Genomic DNA, 22,777 nt, shown 5'->3' on the forward strand with positions numbered 1-22,777 from the left:
TTTTAAAACTTTTTTTAACGTTAACCCCTAGTTAGCCTAACACTAAATCCCCCAATTCCCCACTAACTTCCACCCTCCCCAGCTAGCTAAATTTATAATTTTAAAATATTTAAATTAATTAATAAAATAAATTTAACCCCTGAGGGTTTAAAAAAAAAAAAAAAAAGAATTAACCCTCAGGGGTTAAAAAAGAAAAAAATCAGATCATATTAAAATGTAATCCCTGCCAATTGATCACTGTAGTCAGTGATCAATTGGCAGGGAAGGGGTTAATTTTTTATTAAAATGGGTAAAGGGGGGTGGGATTTTAAATTTACTTTTTTTTTTTTACACTAGGGGGCAGGATCAGCACTGATCCGTCTCCCTGCACTTCACAGTGAACCCGGAAGTGCAGGGAGGCGGAAGGTAAGTATACACAGCACATGTGCTCGCTCTGACATGCTGTCAGAGCGGGTACATGTGCTGGGGCAGCCCGATCCGGTGCTCCCGGTCTGCCTCTAATACAGAGGCAGACCGGGAGCACCATTAACCCCACGATCGCGGCGATCTGGGGTTAATTTTACCGCGTGACGGACGAGGTCCGTCACCCGTCGTTAATCGTATTCCCTGGATGACGGACCTCGTCCGTCACCCGTCCTGAAGGGGTTAAGGACACATGACATGTGTGACATGTCATGATTCCCTTTTATTCCAGAAGTTTGGTCCTTAAGGGGTTAAATTCATCATGCTATGTCCACTGCCTCATTAACATGTATATTATGGTGGAGCAATGGAAGCATTTGTTCATCCTACCCATTTTTCTGGGGGGTTTGTAATTATATATACACAATTAGAGATAGTAGCTGTATTAGTCCAGTGATGCAGATGTAAACAGACAATTTGTATCTTGTAATACCTTTTTTTATTGGACTAACAGAATTTTTTAATGACAAGCTTTTGGGAGAATCTCTCTTTCTCAAGTCTAAAGCATTTCTGAGCAAGACGACACATAGAATTCAAAGTTGAGTTGTGATACAGGGGTTGAAGCGAAATGAGTGCAGATAAGACACAGGTTTGATAGAAAATAGACACCATTCTTTTACATGTAACTGTGCATTTACATTTGTGTATATGAGTTCATGTATACACACACACACACACACACATATATATATATATATATATATATATATATATAAAGTGTGCATATGCATGCATGCATGTATGTATATGTGTATAGGTGTATGTGTACATATATATGGGTCTCTGTATGTGTAGGTATATGTATTGGTGCTTGTTTATGGATGTATGTGTAGGTGTGCATGTACATATATTTGGGAATTTCGTTGTATTTATATGTATATTGTGTCATTTATTGATATTTTATGGAATGAAGGATTTAAAATTGTGAGAATTGGTAAAACAAGTAAAAGAGTGCAGTGAAAATTAGTAAAGAAATGTTGTACCAAAACCGAAGGTCTACTTGATACTGCACAATGCATCTATAACAAGGAAGAAGTTTTGGATAATATAAATAAGGCAGTCTTAATAATGTGTACTCACTCCAAGACACCAGCAATGTGTTTATGACGAATTTTAACAAATAGTTCATCAGATTCATCTAACCGTGCCTCTTTGTCCTTTGAAGTAGACATACGGTCAGCACCATATCTAGACAAAAAAAATAAAAAAATTAGTCTTTGAATCGGTTAACCAAATCTGCATAACTCTCCAACAGTCTTATATTTTTCTGCTAAACTACAGATGCATCTCGTATCCTATGCAGTAAATAATTTAAGCCAGAAATATCAAACTTCTGTCCTCGGTATGCAATTATGAAAACGTAGGGCTACTACAGGCCAATGTTACAAAAACCCTCCAAACTGTGATGCAAGGTTTGATTACAATGCTATGTTAACACCATTCATTAAAACAGTTCCCTTTATAAACCGAGCAGCAGAGCATATTAAATGGGCACTAGGCACCAAAACAACATTATGCTAAGTGGTTTTGGTGTTTAGGACATGCACCTGCTATCGCACTGCTCATTTCTCTGCCATTTAGAAGTTAAATCCTTTTGTTGTGTATCCCTAACCACACCTTCCTATTCCTAAGAAAGAGTTTATATTTCTTAGTTTTCCTTATTACACAGTGTATTTAATTTAGAATTTCTTATATCTGCACTGTTAATTGCCTGTAGGGCCAAATGCATTATCAAAGGCCTTAGACAAAACTTTAAAGCTTCTGATTTTTAACTGGTTCATGCTTAAAGGGACACTCCACTGCCCAAATACAAATAAATGTTTAATATATACACACAGGTCCAATGAAAACATACATGCGTTATGCATTTTGTCCCACTGAGGGAATATCTAAAACAGCTTGCAGAAGCTACAGATTGTGTCTAAGAGCTTTGCAAGCCTTTCCCCTTTTCAAAACCCCAGGATTTATGTGGCTGTCCAATCACAAACTTCCCAATAATGCTCAATGAGAGTTCTTTGCTCTTGGCAATTGTCGGTCTCTTGAGTTTAGCTCAAACCAGGATTTGTAAGTCTAACTCATAAACCCTATTTCTACTGAAATCTGTACCTTTTGTGAAATGTATAAAAGAGGATACCCTCTTCACACAAAGCACCTCAGCATGCTGAAGTGCTCTAAGAGTCTGGAGTGTCCCTTTAATATTGAATTCATTAAAGGACAACTAAAGTTACCCAGACCACAAGGTGAGTGGTGAAACTCCTTTTTCTGGGAGGGTGCTAGGGCACTCATGGAATCATAAGCTCTAGGGCTCTACAGAAAAGACATTTGTAGGGAGCTTGCTGATCACGAATACCTACAAACTAAAATAATGTAAATTTGTGTTATTATATATTTGTTCTTCTTAACAAAATATTGCTTAGGTAAAAGTATTGTAGCTTATGCAGTATCCCTAACCTTAAAAGACTAATGCCAAAGTATTAGTATACAAGCACAAATACCATCTTTGACAAAGTAGGGATGACAATAAGTAATAAATGTCCTAATGCCCTTCATAGGAGTAGTCAAAAAAAATACATGCTTGCATTTATGGGAATGCAGATTCCAAAAAATGCCACCAAGATTTAAAAATAATATCATATGGGTAAAATGTTTAAACCAGGAATCCGCACTATTAAAGGGCATTGCAGTCTACATATAAGTCCTGCTTTGTGCTCAGAGCCCTATTTTCTCCTTTTCCTCTAGAATTCAGCATTGTTTAGACTCCTGTGCAGGCATAAGATAGCATAAACAATCCCTATGTATAACACAGAGGGACTGATTTGAACACTGTTGAAGACTACCACAGTTAGCATGGAGAAGATGATAAGTGGAGCACAAACTGCATGTCCAAACGTGGGTGAGAGGTTGTAGGTCATGAAAAAAAAAATGTGATTAGCTAGTGGCAAGTGAAAATTCACCCCTACAGTAATGTTTGTATTATTAGGGAATTATGGTTTAAAGGAACTTAGAAAAAATGAAACACATACAAAACGGAAACCAGTTTAGAATATTTTAGGATAATATTTGAACAATTATCTAAATTTACTGTAAAACAGTAGCAGGCATGGAAAACAAGATACTTGCTTATAAATATCATCTTCTACAGTTAGGAGGTCATAGATCATTGCTTGATATGTAAGTTCATGCAGCACAGTAGACACTGGGTCAAATCCCCTGTCTAAAATGAGCAGTTGAGATGGAGTTTTAATCTGGAAGAACAAAGTAGAATAAGATGGTAAGTATAAACATACTGATAACCAACAGAATGTTTAAGTGATAAAGAAATAATACTGGAGTTTCTTTTTATACCAGCCTACAACTAGCCAGTTCTGACCTCAGCATTACCCATATGAAAAAAACAAGGAAATAGGGAAGTAACTCTTACAAAAACAAATAACTAAATACTGTACACAGTATGATATAATATGAACATTGACAAGTAGTGATGTCCCGAACAGTTTGCTGGCGAATAGTTCCTGGCGAACATAGCTTGTTCGCGTTCGCCACTGACGGCGAACGAACATATGCGATGTTCGGTCCGCCCCCTATTCGTCATCATTGAGTAAACTTTGACCCTGTACCTCACAGTCAGCAGACACATTCCAGCCAATCAGCAGCAGACCCTCCCTCCCAGACCCTCCCACCTCCTAGACAGCATACAATTTAGATTAATTATGAAGCTGCATTCCTTTTTTTTTTTGACAGAAGTGTGTTATATTTGAGTATGCTAGGCTGAACGTGCGTATATCATGGCTAGTTGCACTGAGGGTATGAGTATATAGCAGTACATTGTTGTGAAAGATGTCTGTCATGTTTAGGGTGTAGCTTGCACGTTATCAACTGTGTATTTATATCAGCAGCTCCACCACTAGTTATAAATCAAGTGTGAGTCGCCCCATGAGATGAGACTAGTGAATAACATAATACACGAACGGTTAAGGTAAATGCATGTAAGGACCTACGACAATAAACGCTTTAGGAGGTGAATAATGACATGTTTAAACGCTTGCTACTTTACGATTAGTTAATGTGCAGAGAGCAGTTCATGTGATCAAAGGCATGGTGTGGAGGATCGGCTATAGTGGGACATGCTTGGCAGGCTGCTGTTTACTACTTGTGCTCATCCGATCCCTTCTGGGCACCAGGTGCAGACCCTGGGAGTCCCTGATACCTGGAACAACAAAGGCAAGTCTCTGGCTGAGTGCTGGGTTCGCGGCTTGAGGTGGTGGAAGCGTGTTTTGTCGCGTGGTCGGATCTGTCCCGGTGGTGCTTCACGTCCGGTGCGGGATTGTGGTGGCTTAAGGTGGAGGCGAGTGCTTGACGTGGGGCAGGCTCTGCATTTCTGTTTGTGCCTCCGGTCCCATCTTCTACGCCTTTTGCGTTGGTAGATTTTAATGGGGTCTGCTTCGCTTAGCTGTGGTGGAGCTTGTTGGGGCTTCCTGCTTTTTATTTGCTTCCAAAATTGATTAAAGAGTCTGTCCAGCTTAGACTCAATATCCTGCCATGCTTTGCTGGTACCAGGAGGACACGCGGCTGCCACCATATTGGGAGAGTTGCAGATGAGTATGTCAGCCTTGGCAGCTGTGCTCTGTGCATCCATTAGCTCCAGACAGCCTCTCAGGGGTGGACCGGGATAACCCCCACCGGTCCAGGGGGGGGGGGGGGAGTGTAACGGAGCTCCTGCCGGGAAGTAGCTGCTCCTGGGCATCCCAGGATCGGGAGATCGGCCGCCTCTCCCGCCCGGTTCGCACCAGGCCACACTTGCCACGCGGAGGTAAGACTCTGTCGAGTTGCTGACCGCTATTAAGCATGTCAGGTCGGTCAGGTAGGAGCAACATTGCAGGGTCATCCCCTTCTAGAGTGAAATTCGCTTGTTGATAGCTGCTTAAAGGGAGATATTGAGGGAGCTCACACGAAGTGCGTCTTTCCTCCATGACAGCTAGGCACGCCCCCCGGAAGCTGCATTCTTAGTGAGAGGAGGGACAGTGTAGCTGCTGCTGATTTAATAGGGACATCGATAGCTAGGCTAGTGTATTCAGTGTCCACTACAGTCCTGAAGGACTCATCTGATCTCTGCTGTAAGGACAGCACACCATTTTTTTTCCTGTGTAATCTAATTGCAGTTGCCTGCCTGCCTGCCAGCGTGTGTCAGGCTCACAGTGTATACTGTGCCCACTTGCCCAGTGCCACCACTCATATCTGGTGTCACAATAGCTTGCATTTAAAAAAAAACAAAAAAAACTTTTTTAACTGTAATATAATAGCAGTCGGTTTCCTTCACAGGTGTGCGTTTCAGGGCCTGCCTGGGCACAGTGTCACACCAGTGCAACTCATATCTGGTGTAACAGTAGTGTACATTTAAAAAAAAAAAAAAAAATACAGGGGGCTTGTTGTCACCTTTCGAGGACCCTTGGTGTTGTACGTGGCTGGGTGGAGGAAGAGACCTTCAATGACATCAGTGAGGACAAGGAACGGGACATGGCTAGCTTGGTATCCAACCTTGTGCAAATGGGGAGTTTGCGGTTGTGCAAATGGACTGTTTGCGGTTGTGTTAAACGGGGAGTTTGGTTTGTCACTGTGAAGCAGGCATAACCCTTACACTACCTGATCGATACAACATCATACCTGATGTTTTAAAGCACGTTATTCCAAACAATTTAGGAATGTTAGGTGATTTATGCCCTTTATGGATTAAAACCAGACTCTGCATCAACTATGTAATTTTCCATGGGAGTTTTGCCATGGATCCCCTTCCGGCATGCCACAGTCCAGGTGTTAGTCCCCTTGAAACAACTTTTCCATCACTATTGTGGCCAGAAAGAGTCCCTGTGGGTTTTAAAATTCGCCTGCCTATTGAAGTCTATGGCGGTTCGCCCGGTTCGCCCGTTCGCGAACATTTGCGGAAGTTCGCGTTCGCCGTTTGCGAACGGAAAATTTTATGTTCGTGACATCTCTATTGACAAGTCTATTCACTATAAAAAACAAAAAAAAAAAAATTTAGTCTGGATGGACAAAATAATTCTGTAATAATTAATAATTACAGAATTAATAATTACAGAATTCCGACATTTACTAAAGCTGATTGGCTGGATGCATTCAGTGTTAACTTTTAAATCTGTGCTTTTTGTACCCATATCCTATAGAAACAATTGGACACGAATATTTACAAAGCATTGATTTTAAAGAAATTTGGAACTGCATGCATCCAATATGATGCATATTCGCAACTTTCAATTCACTTCCTTTTTGCAAGCAAATAATAAATGCAAGTAATATTTGCCTGCTTTGTATTTTAAAGTCTGGATTTTGCAGTCCGAATAGACCTACATGCAATCGGCTGGTTTTGCCCCATTTGTTATGGGGCATTATTGAATAGACCCATGAGTGAAAAAAAACGAGGCATTAGAAAGCATAAGATTTGTGAAGGAAACAAGCAGACATGGTTTGTCTTGAAAGATTTAAAACTACAGTTTTAGGCTTAATTATCTTTTACTGACACCATTTAAACCTATGTGTACATAGTATATAATCATGAACAGGTTCAGACAAGGTTTGATTTTAACCTGCTATTTGGATCTTACTTTAGTTAACTAGAAAACAGTAGTGACAAAACCAAATGTATTGTAAACAGCTTAGGTGCCCAACCTTCAATAAAATGTTATTTTTCATACATATTTAAACATATACACACACACACACACACATATATATATATATATATATATATGATATATTCATTATTACCTTAAACTGGTCCTTTTCATCCATTCTGTAATACCAAACAAGTTTTTCTTCAACCAAATTTGCCAAGTTCTCTGCATTATCCAGTGAATCTCTGCAACGAAAAAGTAAAATTCTGATCCAATCGATAACCTTCACTTTAAGCTGCTGATTCAATTTACAGCCTTTTTAAATTAATGAAGACATTTTTACTCTTTTACTCTTAAATATGAATATAATACTCTTAAATATGAATATGAATATATGAATTTGTTTTACTTGTGTTTCCTGCAATTCCTCTACAACTGATAAAAATACATAAGCATGAATGGTAGAGAATAAAACATTTCAAATCACTATAGCAAGTTTAAGACGATGTAAGACAGTGAGGTCAAGACTCTGTTGGTTACAGAAAACTGACTTTTTATAACGCACTCCAGGGTTTTCATCTAGTGTTGCACACAAGGTCACAATTTGCTGTGCCATAGATTCCAGGACTGATTCTTTGTCATCTTCTTTATGCGGAGAGTACAACAGGTAAAAGGCATCAGGGATATTTAGTAGGAACACCTAAATGGAGCATGTAAAGCTGGTAAATAACATTGCAACTATATGCAAAATTCTAACAAAACAATAATACAATGTAAGACACACTGTAATTAAAGAAACACTCTAAGCACCGAAACAACTTTAGTTTGATTTCCTCTTGTCTGCAGCCAGGGCACAATATGCAAATATATTATATGCAGATCTATAAAATGGAACGCGGCAGAAACATATCTCAAGGCTATAACTTTTACAACTGATCCATGCAAAACAAAAACAAAAAACTCATTAAATAAGTAGATGAAAATTGTGACTCTTGTCTGTTTCACCCCTTTCCCATGCCTGTAGGTAATGATGCTTGACATTTTGTCATCTGTTGGATTCCATTACAGAGTCATTCCAAGACAGGGGTTTTAGCCACATATGCAATTGGAACTAATTAACTAAAACTCTAAAGTTTAAAATAAAATAATAAATCAGGGGAGGGAAGCTTACACAACAACCTATACAAGAAGCAAAAGTGATCATTGTTCTTGAAGTGTCCACTTTATAGTATATAATTAACTCTATATACCTTTAACTTCAAGTGCAGTCTACATTACTGCAAAACATAGAAACTAACACTTAAAGATTGCTATTAATTATGATAATTGTATTACACAAAGAAGCATCTTACCATCATGTGTGCTTAAAGTTAAAGAACACTGAACTCTCAGTTTGTAAGGCACATAAAATAGGTTTGTAATATATATCCAGCACTTTGTGGAAAACAGCAGAGAAACTATCTATATTCGAACGATTTTAATTCATATCCTACTAGCCTGGCGTTAAAATGTATTTGCTACTGGATGACATGGCACATACTCAGAGTGGAGAATTTCTAATCGCCTCATTATTCCATTTTACTTTCTGCCTCATTATTCCATTTTAAACATGGATTCCTTGGAGTTTATGTTTGCTGTATACAACAGCTTTGACACACAACTCAAGAAGAGATGCAAAGCCAGTGATTCACTCAGTAGTAACATCACTGCAAATGTGAGATTTCTGCTTGACTGTTGTGCAGATCTGTGTTTAACAATGTATTGACATATGTCATATATATATATCTCAATACATTGTTAAACACAGATGCATTAAACAAAGTATAACATAATGCCTTAATGGCAGAGAATGGAGCAGTGTGACTGCAGGGGCATAACTAACACACATACACTTTTTACCTTCTATGTTAGATACTCTATGTTCTAGTGTAAAAGTAATTCCAGTTCTGTTCCATACATTAATGAAAGATCCTGCTGAAATGGGATTCATAAGCTTTCCATTGTGTGCCGAGACAGTCTACTATTGTAGTGCATGGAGATATTGTGTCAGTGAATTGTTCATTGTTACAATATTACACTATAAACAGGGAAAGTACGAGTTTCATTTCTCCAAATTGCTATTTAAATGTTTTAGTACTTTTGAAAGAGGAATCTCCAAGCAATATAAAGTACTTTGTTCTAAATCTTAAAAAAAAAAAACAAAAAAAAAAAACAATGATTATGTTATCCTGCACAATGGTAACTGAAACGCTCATTAATTACCTGGGATTCCTTTGGAAAAAAAGAAATATTAATCTCCTTGCATCTTTTAATTGATTTGGGCTGGCATGTTTTTAGCTTGGCAAACAGGCTGTCTGGACAAACTGGAAAATAAAACAACAACAAAAGGAGGTTAAAAAGAACAAACAACCCCACGTTAAGAATACATCTATTGTAGGATGGGAAGACCCCAGTTAAGAATTGCACTAGATCTTTTAATGCTGAGACAAGATCAAATGGCCGCCCATCACAAATAAAATCCCTGGCCAACATCAAAGTTGGAATAGTGATTTACCTCCCTTTTACCTGGTACTTTATTTACTTTGTTCAGCTGTGTTGGTGTAAATATTAACAATTGTTCTCCAACAATCTTGAACTGCAATATTATGTGTTAAATACCAAAAGTGAATCATTTGGTAACAACAATGTCTTTTTGGGCAGAGTCGTCCCCACCACCACTTTTGTATTGGAATCCTTCTTACAACTTTACAAATGAAATATGGCACAAAAATCAACATACACGGTTATTGTTTTCACTTAGTAGTTAACTTTCTTAAACAATGAAATAGAAATCTAAAAGTATTTGTAAAATATTTGTGCTCAATTTCCTTACCATCACTAAAGTAAATGTAAGCAGCTTTATATTTGGAAGGTTTATTCTTGAAGTCATTCACCAAACAATCTATAGACTAAAAACAGAAATGGCGTTAAAAACGTTAAGGTCTTTTCTCTTGATTTCAAGTTAAATACAAATCAGCAACAAGAAAATAATAAGCCTGTTTCAAGCACAAATGACAAGTAATGTACATGCAAACAGGTCTCTGTACAGTTCAGAAACTGTTAGTTACATGCAGAGAGGTGCAGGGAGTTGTGGATGGGGCTGCATTAAACAAAGTATAACATAATGCCTTAATGGCAGAGAATGGAGCAGTGTCACTGCAGGGGCATAATATATATATATATATATATATATATATATATATAGACCAAAACCAATTCATAAAAGGAACACTTTAGACACTATAACTGCTTCATCTCATTGAAACCAATAGAGGCAGTCTTAACCCTGCAATAAAAAAAATTGCAGCTGCTCTAAAACTGCAATGTTTTCAGCTGCAGGGTTAAGGGGACGGGGACACTGCACCCAGACCACTTCAATGAGATGAAGTGATCAGGGTGCCTATAGTGTTGCTGTAACTATTCTGATCTCCCAGACTCATCTTAGACTGTTAATGACTAAAGCTGGCTATTCAGGAGAAATGGGCATAGAGAACAGTGCATTAACCCTCAGCTACTGAGTTGAATATTGATCCCAGTGAATATCACAGGAAAGAGAGGGGACATTAATTACATTTCATTTGGATACACAGCATGCAGAGAATTATGAAAACCAATGTTAGATCAATCTTTTAATGGTGATTAATGGCGACGAGCGTGTTTCCACTTGGTTTCCACACATTTTACATCAAGCCATGTCTCAGATGATATAATACACACCTTTTCGGTAGGAGTTATAAAGTATATGGCTTTCATTTCCACTACTGGTTGTCTTTTTTTATAAAGATCTTCAACAACTAGAAAGACAGGTCAGACATAATATTAACACAACTTTCAATAATCAGAACAATACTGCCAAACATGAAAATGAAACAGCATTGTACTTTCATGCAAATTAAACAGCTCCCATTAACACTTTATATATTTGCAATGCTAATTGTGTCCACTCTCAGCTCTGCAGTGATGCTTGGCTGCAGCTTTAAGTCAGCCTCTCAGGGTGGTCATCAGCGATCCAGAATGCTAAGTTCTTCTCCCCAATATCAGTTTAGACCAACCTGTGCCATTCACAGCACACAGCCCAGTTCACTAAATTGTCATTAAGGTATAGCTTGGCTGCTATCAGTGTTCAGAGAAGTGATTAATGGAACTGCTCTTGGGGAAAAAACTACTTATCCCATAAACCCATGCTGTGTCAGAGTTTATGGCATAAGAACACACCTCGTTTACGAGAATGAGATGATCCTGACGAGGGATCGACCTATGTACGGTAGTTTTTTCTGATGCCAATACAGATTATTGGTTGCCTTTCATGCCGATTTGCTGCTAACCAGTGCCAACATTTTGTACACTTAAAGTCTGGAAAAAGCAACATAATTTCTACAGAAATCTGGCATTACTTGAACATACTGAAAGTAATCCTACTCCTATTACTCTCATGGAATCAATGCATGCTGGGGTCAGTAAGATAACAGCATGTACAGTGCTGTTACTGATAGAAGTGTAATTGCAGGCAGAATTTGCACTCCTATCACTCTGCCAACCCAGTAGATTATTCACCGTCTCATCTCTCTGCCTTTAGCTAATCTCCACATACAGGGACTCAAACAGAGGAGTGATGTGAGGACAGCATGCAGTGAGAGGTAAGTTATCAGTAATATCGGTAAACTGTAAAGCTGATACCGCATTCAGAAAAATAGCGAATATCAGCTCTAAGAATTGATGGAACCTATTATTGGTCTATGCCTACCCCTCACTGGATTGTGTGTGCTAGGTTAAAGGGACAGCAGCATTGCTAGGTCCTATAAACACCTGGGACTAGAGCCAAAAGCAAAACGTAATAACCCCTATAATAACAGAGTGGTGGGGTTATGTCATCTCCTCCTCTAGGTTATCTCTAGGTTAATAAAAAAACACTGATATTCTCCTACCCCCTTCACTGCTTGTAGAGATCCGGTGCTAAAGATCCTCACATCTTCAGCCCCCAAAGTTTACCCCTCCTAGCTACGCATAAGGGGAAAGGTCTTCCTGCACCTAATAAAAGGTGCATCTGCACGGACCATGAAGGTAAACATTTAAAAAAAAAATTTAATCCATTAGCTACACAATGCTAAAAATAATTTTCAAAAAATATATATTTTTTTAAAGAAATCTGCAATTTCTCCCCCAACAAATGTAACTTTTAGTCAAATAACCCAATGCACCACTAGAGCATATCTAAGCAGTGTGGGAGGGTCTACTTGCAGCTGAATTAAAAACATGGGGAGAACTTTAAGATTTTCTTAAAATGCAAAAGTAGAGTAAGTCTCTAGGATAAAGTCCATTTAAAAGGAGCAAGATAGAGTGATTGGCAGCAAAAAGAGAAATAAAAACAGAGGATACCACAAAAACAGGCATATTTACCTGTAATACCCTCTCCCAATAAATCTGTCATTTTGCAACATGATGTTAACAACTTTGTTGTAAAAAAGTCCAATATAAGAATCTGGAAGAAAAAAACAAACAAAAACGTTACGTAGGACGTTTCAAATCAGGAGGACTTTAAATTTCCAGCCAGGTGAGTGAAAGAAGATAGCAGTTATTTTAAGGAGAGAATTTTACATGGGTTGACTGTTCCCCCTTTTTGTCACCATTATCCAACAGAGATGAAACCAAGTAGAATTTGTAATAAAAATAAATAAATAAAAAAGACCCGAACATGTGACAGGTCTGCTTTTATGTATTCCATCACAAAGTGCAACCTATAAGTAATAGGGCCACTGACCAGTTGAGCTATGATGAGCAGCTGAAGTGGCTCCTAAACATTCTGTTTGTCTCTGTCCTTCTCTCACAAGCTTGTACACTAAAGTGAGAACTGCCAGGAATTCAAATCGACTTTCAAATTGAAAGCTTAAAGTAGTCACTGAAATGGAAGCATTGCAGACTTGGAGACATTTTCAGTTTAGCTATTTTGGCCTTACATTTGACTTTTAATTGCGAAAAATTCTCACATTAGTGAATAGCCATGTCAGTCCCTAACACTTTTGTCTTTGTTTATCTTTTCCTCCATAGTAGTCTTGATATTTGAAGTGCTGTATTAATTCAGTAACGTAGATGCAAAATAATGAAGTATTGCAGTTTACATTGGACAGATGTGTAGTGGCAAGCTTTAGGGAGTTCCTCCAACCTATAAGTCTAAAATATTTTGACCACAGTGATTCAAGTCAAGGCTTGTATCACCGTGATCATAAATGCTTTAGAATTGATAAAGTGAGGAACTCCCGGATGCACGTCACTACAAATTTCTGTTAGCCCAATTATAAAGGGATTACAGAAAACTGCAATACATCATTATTTTGCATGTGTCTTTTCCTATAAAACTGAGTGTTTCTGTCTGTATCTTGGCTTCTATGACACATATATACAGTATCTATATGTCCTAAAGCACTTAAGACAGAGCAGTTTTAACAGATTGTGTTTCCATAACCCAACTAGAATGTCATGCAAAAAGATATAAGAAAAGACAGCAGTAGATAGATTTTCATTTGGATCTGTTTGCATGACTTCTCCGAAGACACAGCTTTTGATACAAATTCACTATTGTAAGGCTTTAGCGTGGTACTAACTATTGATCCATATTAAAAAATTCCATGACAGCAACAAGCAAGCAGTTAATGCTGAAATAATATTATATATATATATACGGTATATACATACACACACACACACACACACACACACACACACATACATACACACAAGCAATTTATTAAACAAGCATACCGTTGTACTGCATCTACACCCCCCTCCCAAAAAAGTGGTTTGCATCAAATGTTTTTATGAGGCTATACAAAAAGTGAAGCAGATGAAAAGAAAAACTATAAGAACATGCACACAACATTTAACCATAAAAAGTTCCTCTTTAAGGTGAAATGCTTTTGAAACTGCTTCTGTGGCTTTCCAGGAAGCATGGTGACTTCCTGGATTCCATTACAATTCAAAGTTGAAACATTAAACATCACACCTGCATTATCCTATCGAAGTCACACTTAATCAAACACGTTTATGTTACCCTGGCAACTTTCTTAAACTTGTCCAAACTGTTCTTTACAGAATAATTGGCTATTATGAAGCCAGTCTGAACGAGCCTTAATAGCATTCCAGTGTTAATGTTACTTGCATGTTTGTTTATAGTCATAGAAAGCAAAAATGATTTCTATATTTTACCTTCCATTCATCTGGTTTCCTGCAGTCACCCAGGATTTCAGTTTTGATCCCTACAAATATACAAATAAGAACTTTGCTTAATATCATATCAAGGCATAATTGAAGTCAGGACCTGACCGATGAACAATTTGCATAGCTATGGTCTGGAGGGCATTTATGTCTTACAATATACACCTATAATTTTCAGTTTAACATAACGAATAATACAGACCCATGTTTATAGTGAATTTCAGCCAATTACACGACACAAGTACCACTGCAGGCACTCAGAATAGAAATCAACCTAAAAACTGAAACAATAGTTAAGAATAATACAATTTGCAAATATTCATAATCTAAGCTGAAGTCTGAAGTGTGGCACTGATTATAAGGGATACTCCAAACACCCAAAGCACTTTTGCTTACCGAAGAGCTCTATGTATGAAGTGTGTCCACTTTTTTCATTTTACAAAAAGTGCTAATTTCAACAGAAAGTTGCACTTTTATAAATGAACCTTGTTACACCCCTCTGGCTGTCAATCAGAGCACCTGTCTTGCAAAGACTTCTCACTGGGCTGCAATGGGAATCCTGTGATTTGACAGCAAGCTGTTTTATATATATTCAAAAAATTTTAGAACAAATTTAGTAAGACACGCATTTATATTTTTATTGGGGGTTTATCTGCTCAATTGTAAAGAAACATGAGATGCTGGATCCATCACTTCACCTCACTCTATGCTGCTTTCACCAATATTTCCCTAAGTAGCAAGAGCATTGCCCTTACCTCATTCTTCACACAAAATAAAAATAATTGTGTAAATAAATGTCTTGGATATCTGTAAAAAAAAAGAAGTCTATAGAGAGTAACTACCCTGCCCATGGTGGGATAAAACTGTGTCACAGATATATCCATGGCAGTACTCCGGGTAGATATTGCTACGCCCACTTACTAAATTGGACAGGAACATCTAATTAAACAAAAGAGACTTCATCCCCTAAATCCTCAGTCTTTTTTCCTGTCCACATCACTTGTAACACAGGATATTTTGCACCTCCGATTTGTCTTTGGTGGCTTACTTGAGTCTGTGGTACCCATAGCCCATGGGGAGTTCAGTCTCTCTCCTATGGAAGCCTCAGGACACAGAGACTCACCAAGGACGACCCACTAGATTCTCCCCTTAGTGACTAAGGAGTTATGCTGCAGTAATCCTACAGGTAGCAGTTGGATGTACCAGACCCCTAGTGGTGATAATTCCCTTATATGGGTACACCTACCATACTACGGCTTCTTTTGGGAGGCTTTCTCAAGAATGTCAACTATCCTGGATACAACCTTGGAGATGGGAGATGATAACTCTTACTTGACTCCCAGATATAGGCCATGACCAGGGCCGGATTAACATAGGGGCTGATGGAGCTGCAGCTCCAGGCCCAGGGAATTTTTTTTTTTTTAACACATTACTCTAAGGGTTGCCACCTGGCTGGTATTTTATGGTATTTGAGGATGCCTGGTCAGTGCCAGTATTGCAGTAAAACCGGCAATACAAATGCCGGTATATTTCTATGTATAAACAGAGATTACTCTGCAATACCTGCGCCGGCCAGTAGGGGTCACTGTGTGTGGAGAGAGGCAGGGATAGGAAGTTACAGCATATCCCTGCCTCTCTCTACACACTGATCCGTGGGGGAGCAGCTACACAGCACAGAGAGGCCAGACAGCATAGACAGACTACAGCTCAGGGAAGTGAGGGATGGGGTAAAGACTGCAGGGAGACATGGGGACACTGGGAGACACTAGGGGACACTGGGTGACCTGGGAACATAGACACTTGAAGACACAGAGAGCTGGGGACACTGGAAGATCAGGGGACACTGAAACACTAGGGGACGCTGTGAGACACTAGGCACTTGGGGACACTGGGAGACATGGGGACACTGTGTCCTTAGCATCTGTGTCCCCAAGTCTCTTAGGGTCCTTAGTGTCTCAGTGTCCCAATGTCTCTTAAGTGTCCCCTAGTGTCCAAGTGACACTGGGCAACATGGGGACATGAGGGGACACTGGGAGACATGGGACACTGAGACATTGTGATACATAGAAGACACAGACATGGGGACGTGAGGGGGCACTGAAACACTGATACATAGGGGATACAGACACTAGGGTATACTGGGAGACATGAGGACACTGGAAGACTAGGGAACACTAAGACACTGGGAGACACTGGTAACAATCCATCTTTTATTCAGCAGAATAAATGGAGTAGTTTTTTGGTGATTTTACAGAATTTTCTCTTAGGTCACTCCTTGTGATTTACACGCATACATAATTAATTATGCAAATTAGGCCAGTATTTTTTTTTCCAAGAAAGGTGGCAACCCTAACTATCCTTCACATACTCTTGCTTAAGCATGGAAACTTTAGAGGGATGTATGGGAACAAAACTTGTGCGGACTGGCTGACAATGAAATTAGTTAAGGTAAAGCTGACTTTGTGCACAATGCAAATGATCTTGCTGCTTCAGTCTCTCTAGCACTGTGACATGTTCCTTTTCTTCTACACTCACTACATGCAACTGTTCTCTGTCCAAGACTATATACCAGGAGCTTCTGCCTGCTAGTAAGGAGGTTAGGAGAGGAATGGACCAGCGAGTGCTAGGGGACAGTCCTTAGAAAGCGTGGAGCGAACTCATCGTTAGACACATTTATGCCAAGCTCAGGGTGCTGTCTCCATAGTATGCCCTTAGTTGGCCAGCCTGCATGATTGGCAGGCAGCCTGACATGCATTCATGCCAGGCTGGCCTAATTCTTTAGGCAGACACGCCCACTTTTTAAGGCTTGTTCGCCTCTTTCGGCAATTCTGATTACATGATTTGCGTCAGTGGCCCACCCTTTTACCACGTCCTGCTTCACTGGACATTGCTGTTAGGGGTATGGATTTACTTAATAGATGAAAGCATAAATTAGAGAGAGTTTAGCATAGAGTGTGTGTTTTCTCATAGCTGCACCCTATGAATTTCCCTTCAGCACCACTTCCGCCAGATACATGACGATTGGGAGGTATGACTGTTTTAGTCGATAAGATTCTGTAATTAGACCCATCATAATTGAGCCCACTGGGCTCTTAATATGGCCCTGGCCATGACAGCAATACACTCCCACCCTTACTTTGTTTTCTTGTTTGTCACTTGTGACAGAGACTGAAGATGTAGGGGATGGAGTCTATTTTATAGTTCAAATAGTAGGTTTTCCTGTCTAATTTAGGAGTAAGAGGAGCGATACCCATCTGTAGTGCTGCCATGGCCTACATCTGGAGAAAGTAAATATCAGTATGGAACAAATTTTCATTTTTTTTGAACGCTTGACCTAATTAACTATTTTTAGTGTCCCTAGTAATGGTGTAAACATGCTCTGTTTAAAGAATTTGAGAAGGTCTCCTTCCTAGTAACTACCTGGATATAATTTATCAGTTATCATCAATATCAAATCACAGGTTGCATCCTGAGATTAAAGGTAACATCCAGTGTAAGATATCACAGTTCATTTGTTTGATGGACAAAACTACACAGGAGATGGAAAGAAAATATTTTGATGTCTGGACTAATTATGTATTTAGATTTTTTTTGGTTACTGCTCTAGGTCTAACACAGTCTGTGCAATGCTCCATACACACATTACCACACAGGACACGCAGACATTAGTGTAATAAGAATACATACTTATATGTGCAGTGTGTGAAAGAAAATCTCATTGAACAAGGTACAATAACTGGAGTGCACTGGTAATGACCCTTCATTCAGTGTTAAAGGGACACTTCGGACCCCTAAACCACTTTAGCTTGCCCTTATTTGTGAAGAGGGTTTCTCATTTTACAAAAAGTGCAGATTTCAATAGAAATTGTCAAAATTATAAGGTAAACTTGTGAGTAAGACAGTCATGTTACTTCCTGGTTGTTTAGCACAGTGGAGCTAAACTCAAAATCCAGGCAACTGCCAAGAGCAAGAGCTTTGCAAACATACAGCTAGCTGCATTGTAAGTTGTGTTTGGACAGCCACAAAAACTCTTTGCTGGGGAAAAAAGGGAGGTCTTGCAAAGACTGCAGACAAGAGATCACTTTAATCATTTTGCATACTTGCAAGGTGATTCTCTCTCTCCCCCCCACCAAGCTTTTAGTATTAGTAATAATAATGAAGAAAAAAAAAAGTTTAAGGTTTACAGTTTGCATTCTTATCCTTAACATCCAACACATTCCTTTACGTAAACTAAACACACCCTCGATTATTTTGGACTGCAACTTGTAAAAAAAAAAAAAAAAAAAAAACTTACAGCTTCCAAATCATTATTACTGTCACTGATCTAAAACAGAACTGCCAGTGATTACACATTCTTTCCTATCGTGTCTGTTTTGCAAACACTGATAAAATTATGCTTTTTGTTAGACTGTTGAAAGAAAAAAAAAAAAAAAAAAAGAAAAAAAAAAGCGTTTATGATGGCTGAAGCTAAACAAAACACACAACAGTGGACATGGTTATTGTGGCAGACTTTATGTGTATACTATGTTGACCTTTGTTTTGTTTTGTTTTTAGTACTCTGTGAAGGGCTGCATCCAAAGAGTTTGTTGTAAAACTTTAGAATAAGTTGTGTAACATGACTGACACATAGTATACAGGCTGCCTGCTAACTGTGTCAAGCCTTGCAATACTCCTTTCAGAAATCACCCTGCAATGGGTATGTGGGTATATGGGTACAGGGTGTGTGCCTGTCCCAAGCCCCAGCTGAGGCTGGCAATACATGTAAGGATGCAGTGTGTACTCAGGAGAGGTTACACAGAGGGACATGGAGGTGCAGCAGCTATAGTAGTGGCAGGAAGTTTGGAATTGGTCTATGAAGGGCCCCACTACTCCCATAGCAAGCAGCACAATACAGAGACACTGTAACCCGAGAGCGCTCTGCCAGCATAACAGCCCGGTGAGGTCACACTTACTCTGCCAAACCACATTTTTCAAGCCACTGTCCTGGGACGCCGCCATGTCGAGACCAGCGCTCTGACGTCACCTGCCAAAGCCTGTCCGCTTGTCTCTGAGACCCGCCCCCTCCCCGTGGGCTCGGTGGTGCTACGTCACTGGAGAGCTCTAAACAAAAGAGGCGGAGCACGCGTGTAAACAGTGTGTGTGCGCTCTGCGGAGATTTCAGCCTATTCTTATTGTATATTTTTAATTATAAAAGATTATATAAATAACATTATTCTCCACTCGTTTTTTTTTTTGGGGGGGGGGGGGGGGGGGGGGGTTGTTTTTTCTGTATCCGGCTTAAAAAGCCCAAGGCACATTATTGTGATTTACACCTTGGCATTCAGAGATATATAATTTTTTTTAATTATTATTTTATTATTGTATAATTTATATACCACCATCAGATTCCGTAGCGCTGTACAATGTTATTTTATAAATAAAAGCCATTTTTTTTTTTTGTTTCATTGTACAATTAATCCATTTAATCATGTATAAGTGTGTCTCAGAGGTCCTGGGGTTGTCTCCTTTACCACAGTTGTATCTATTTTGTTGGTAAATGCAATGTTGCAATTCACTGACAATTATTGCAGATTGTATCTATCCTCCTGGAAAACACTTTACTGATAACAGTAGAAATGCTTTCTGCAAGTGCATAAAAACATACTGGTAATGCAGAATATATATAGTCATTAGACCTTGAAACATATTTACCCCATTGTTTAGCAAGTTTTCATTTTCACACTTATCACTGCACACTTCATTGTATTTGATTCTTTTGGTTTTGTTCACTTCACTGTTATGATATTTTATTATACTCCATTTTGTATTAATCTAATAAAGTGACTTTAATTGTTAACCAAGTTAAGTGAAATAAACAGTGGTCAATTTTTTTTCAGGTCTGGTCCCTGTGTGGGACTATTCCTTATTTGTATGGTAATTTCATGTTTAAGTCAGGGTTAACCCCTTTGAGATTACCCGGATAAACGTACAGTGCGTCAAAGTATTCTGTGCATCTGATGGTATTTTAAACCGCCCATGAAAAGTGTTGCTCTGCAGTATGACTCATTAGGACAGTCCTCTTGTGTTGTGGAGAGCACCTGAGTCCCCTTGTCCTTACTTGCTGTCCTCCAGGGTTATTCCATAAATAGTACAAAAACAGGTAAGGCTGTGCCGATAGAATTGGTAGTTAAAAATAAAGTCTCACTAATATAGCAGGATAAAATAGGGGTGCAATCCTCAGGAGTTGATCCGTCCGGATGGTTTAAAATATTGGTATATGTGGAGAGACAAGAGGGAGACACGAAAACAGCCAATAGTGCAATAAGCCAAGATCCAGGGATAAAATGTATGAAAAAAGTAGGTAGCACACTCACATTTACAAGAGCTATAACCAGCTCTGGAATGGAGGGCGTACAGCGGTATGATCGGATTATGTTTTTTCTTTGTGTGCATCCAAATATTTTGAATGTATGCTGCCCAATATCCACCTTAAAGGGAAACTCCAGTGCCAGGAAAACGATCCGTTTTCCTGGCACTGTGGGGTCTCTCTCCCTCCCACCCCCCAATCCCCAGTTACTGAAGGGGTGAAAACCACTTCAGTCACTTACCTGAGGCAGCGGCAATGTCCCTCGTCGCTGTCTCCTCCTCCGCGCCGCTCCTCCTCTGCATACCGTCGGCCGGTGGGCGAGACTGATCCCGCCCACCGGCCGAGGAGACCTAATGCGCATGCATGGCAATGGCGCGCATGCGCATTAGCGCTCCCCATAGGAATGCATTGAAAAAGATTTTCAATGCTTTCCTGTGGGGAAATGAGCGACGCTGGAGGTCCTCACACAACGTGAGGACGTCCAGCGACGCTCTAGCAAGGAAAATCCTTGCTATAAATCAGGAAGTGAGTGACCTCTAGTGGCTTCCTAGTAGACAGCCACTGGAGGTGGAGTTAACCCTGCAAGGTAATTATTGCAGTTTATAGTAGGCACCAAGACCACTCCAAGGAGCAGAAGTGGTCTGGGTCCCTGGAATGTCCCTTTAATCCCCTTCCCCTCTTTCACATATCCTCCTATTAACTTATGGTTCCCAGCTGTAGGCTGCGGCCATATGCCGCCAACCATAATATGGCACCCTTCCATTAGGTCATGGTCCCTAGCTGGAGGTTGCGGCTATATGCCGCCAACCATAATATGGCGAACTGCCAATCTTTCCCCTGAGCTGCCCGCACATGCTCAGTATATGGCCGGCGAACACCGTGAATTACATGCGATCAGACTTACAAAATACTGATTGCGTGTTTACCTCCCTTTCTCAGCCAAATGCACAGATTCTGTGTGCGGCCGGTTTGCTATAATAATGGGCGGACGCCAATCTGTCATCGTGAACTACCCTACCCATAATACCCTGGGACATCTATTATTCCCAGGTCACATGTCTTACTAATATTATTAAACTTATAGTCATCCAATGCTCGTTTTAGATGACAATTTCTATTTATTCCTGTACTATTTTAACTGTATGGTTTTTATTCATGTTTGGTATTATTCTTAAATTCGATTTTTTTTCATGGGCTAATTGAATTTTAAGTGCCAATTTGAATCACGTATATAAACAAAGTATGCCAGGTTGTTATTTTTATTCAATTTGAAGAAGCCACAAACGCGTTATGGTTTTAAATTGTGTATTTTAGCAATAACAGTTTTTTGGTCCCCTAAGTTGTACCAATTATCTTTTTATTGTGTTTTTTTTTTTTTAATTCTTTATTTTATTTGTGCATGGCTTGAACAGCAGGTGCAAGCAGGTTGGAAAACATACATTAACATAGGTATGGCATTGAAATACTTAGCACAGTTTTTTTTTTATATTCAAGATAGGAGACAAGTTCAATGTTAAACAATGGGTCATAGTTACACATAAATTCTGCCTGTCTCAGAGCTTAGTAATACAGTATATTGATTAATCTTACAGCCTAGGGATTAACATTTCTGGTGCTTGCTTGGTACACTACATATGGTAACATTGCTGTTCTATCTAAACTTAGAATTGGCTTGCTGTGTCATGAGTTACCTGAATGTATACATGCAGTTTAATCACATTTGCATTGTAATCTGTGTATAACACATATTCTTTTGCAGGCTATTCTCGCTTAGCTGTTAGGTTACTTATATTGGATCTGCGCTTCGCTGCCTGATAACATGCCTGAGAGATGGAACAAAGGCAAAAACTTAAAGCTTGGTTATAGTAGGTTAGGTGAGGAAGACAAATATGCTAGGCAATATGGCACGGTTGGCGTTTGCTTAAAATATAAAAAATAAAAAATTATGCCACCGTGAGTAACAGATAACCCTGGGTTCTAAACAGAGATTCCTCTCCCAGAGGAGAGGGGGACTTGATCTTGCTTGAAGTTGTTCTGGAGGCAGAGAGTGGACAGCCCCAGTCCTCATGTAGAGTGCACCAACTCTCATCACTGG

General features: G+C 39.3%; 1 protein-coding gene across 1 annotated transcript in view; it reads right to left on the reverse strand.

The window, feature by feature from the left end:
• The window catches only part of STXBP3 (syntaxin binding protein 3), a 59,714-nt gene extending 40,330 nt beyond the window's left edge, over positions 1-19,384 (reverse strand). Inside the window, exons 1-10 of the mRNA XM_063426110.1 lie at positions 19,289-19,384; positions 14,328-14,377; positions 12,525-12,606; positions 10,845-10,921; positions 9,961-10,036; positions 9,351-9,451; positions 7,640-7,788; positions 7,243-7,333; positions 3,583-3,707; positions 1,543-1,650 (exon numbers count right to left, since the gene is read on the reverse strand). Coding sequence (XP_063282180.1) covers positions 1,543-1,650; positions 3,583-3,707; positions 7,243-7,333; positions 7,640-7,788; positions 9,351-9,451; positions 9,961-10,036; positions 10,845-10,921; positions 12,525-12,606; positions 14,328-14,377; positions 19,289-19,334 — 905 coding nt within the window. The 5' untranslated portion in view covers positions 19,335-19,384. The remainder of the gene's footprint in view (positions 1-1,542; positions 1,651-3,582; positions 3,708-7,242; positions 7,334-7,639; positions 7,789-9,350; positions 9,452-9,960; positions 10,037-10,844; positions 10,922-12,524; positions 12,607-14,327; positions 14,378-19,288) is intronic.
• Between the last annotated feature and the right edge of the window lie 3,393 nt (positions 19,385-22,777).

This window comes from Pelobates fuscus, chromosome 7 (assembly GCF_036172605.1).
Source record: "Pelobates fuscus isolate aPelFus1 chromosome 7, aPelFus1.pri, whole genome shotgun sequence".
NCBI lineage: Eukaryota > Metazoa > Chordata > Amphibia > Anura > Pelobatidae > Pelobates > Pelobates fuscus.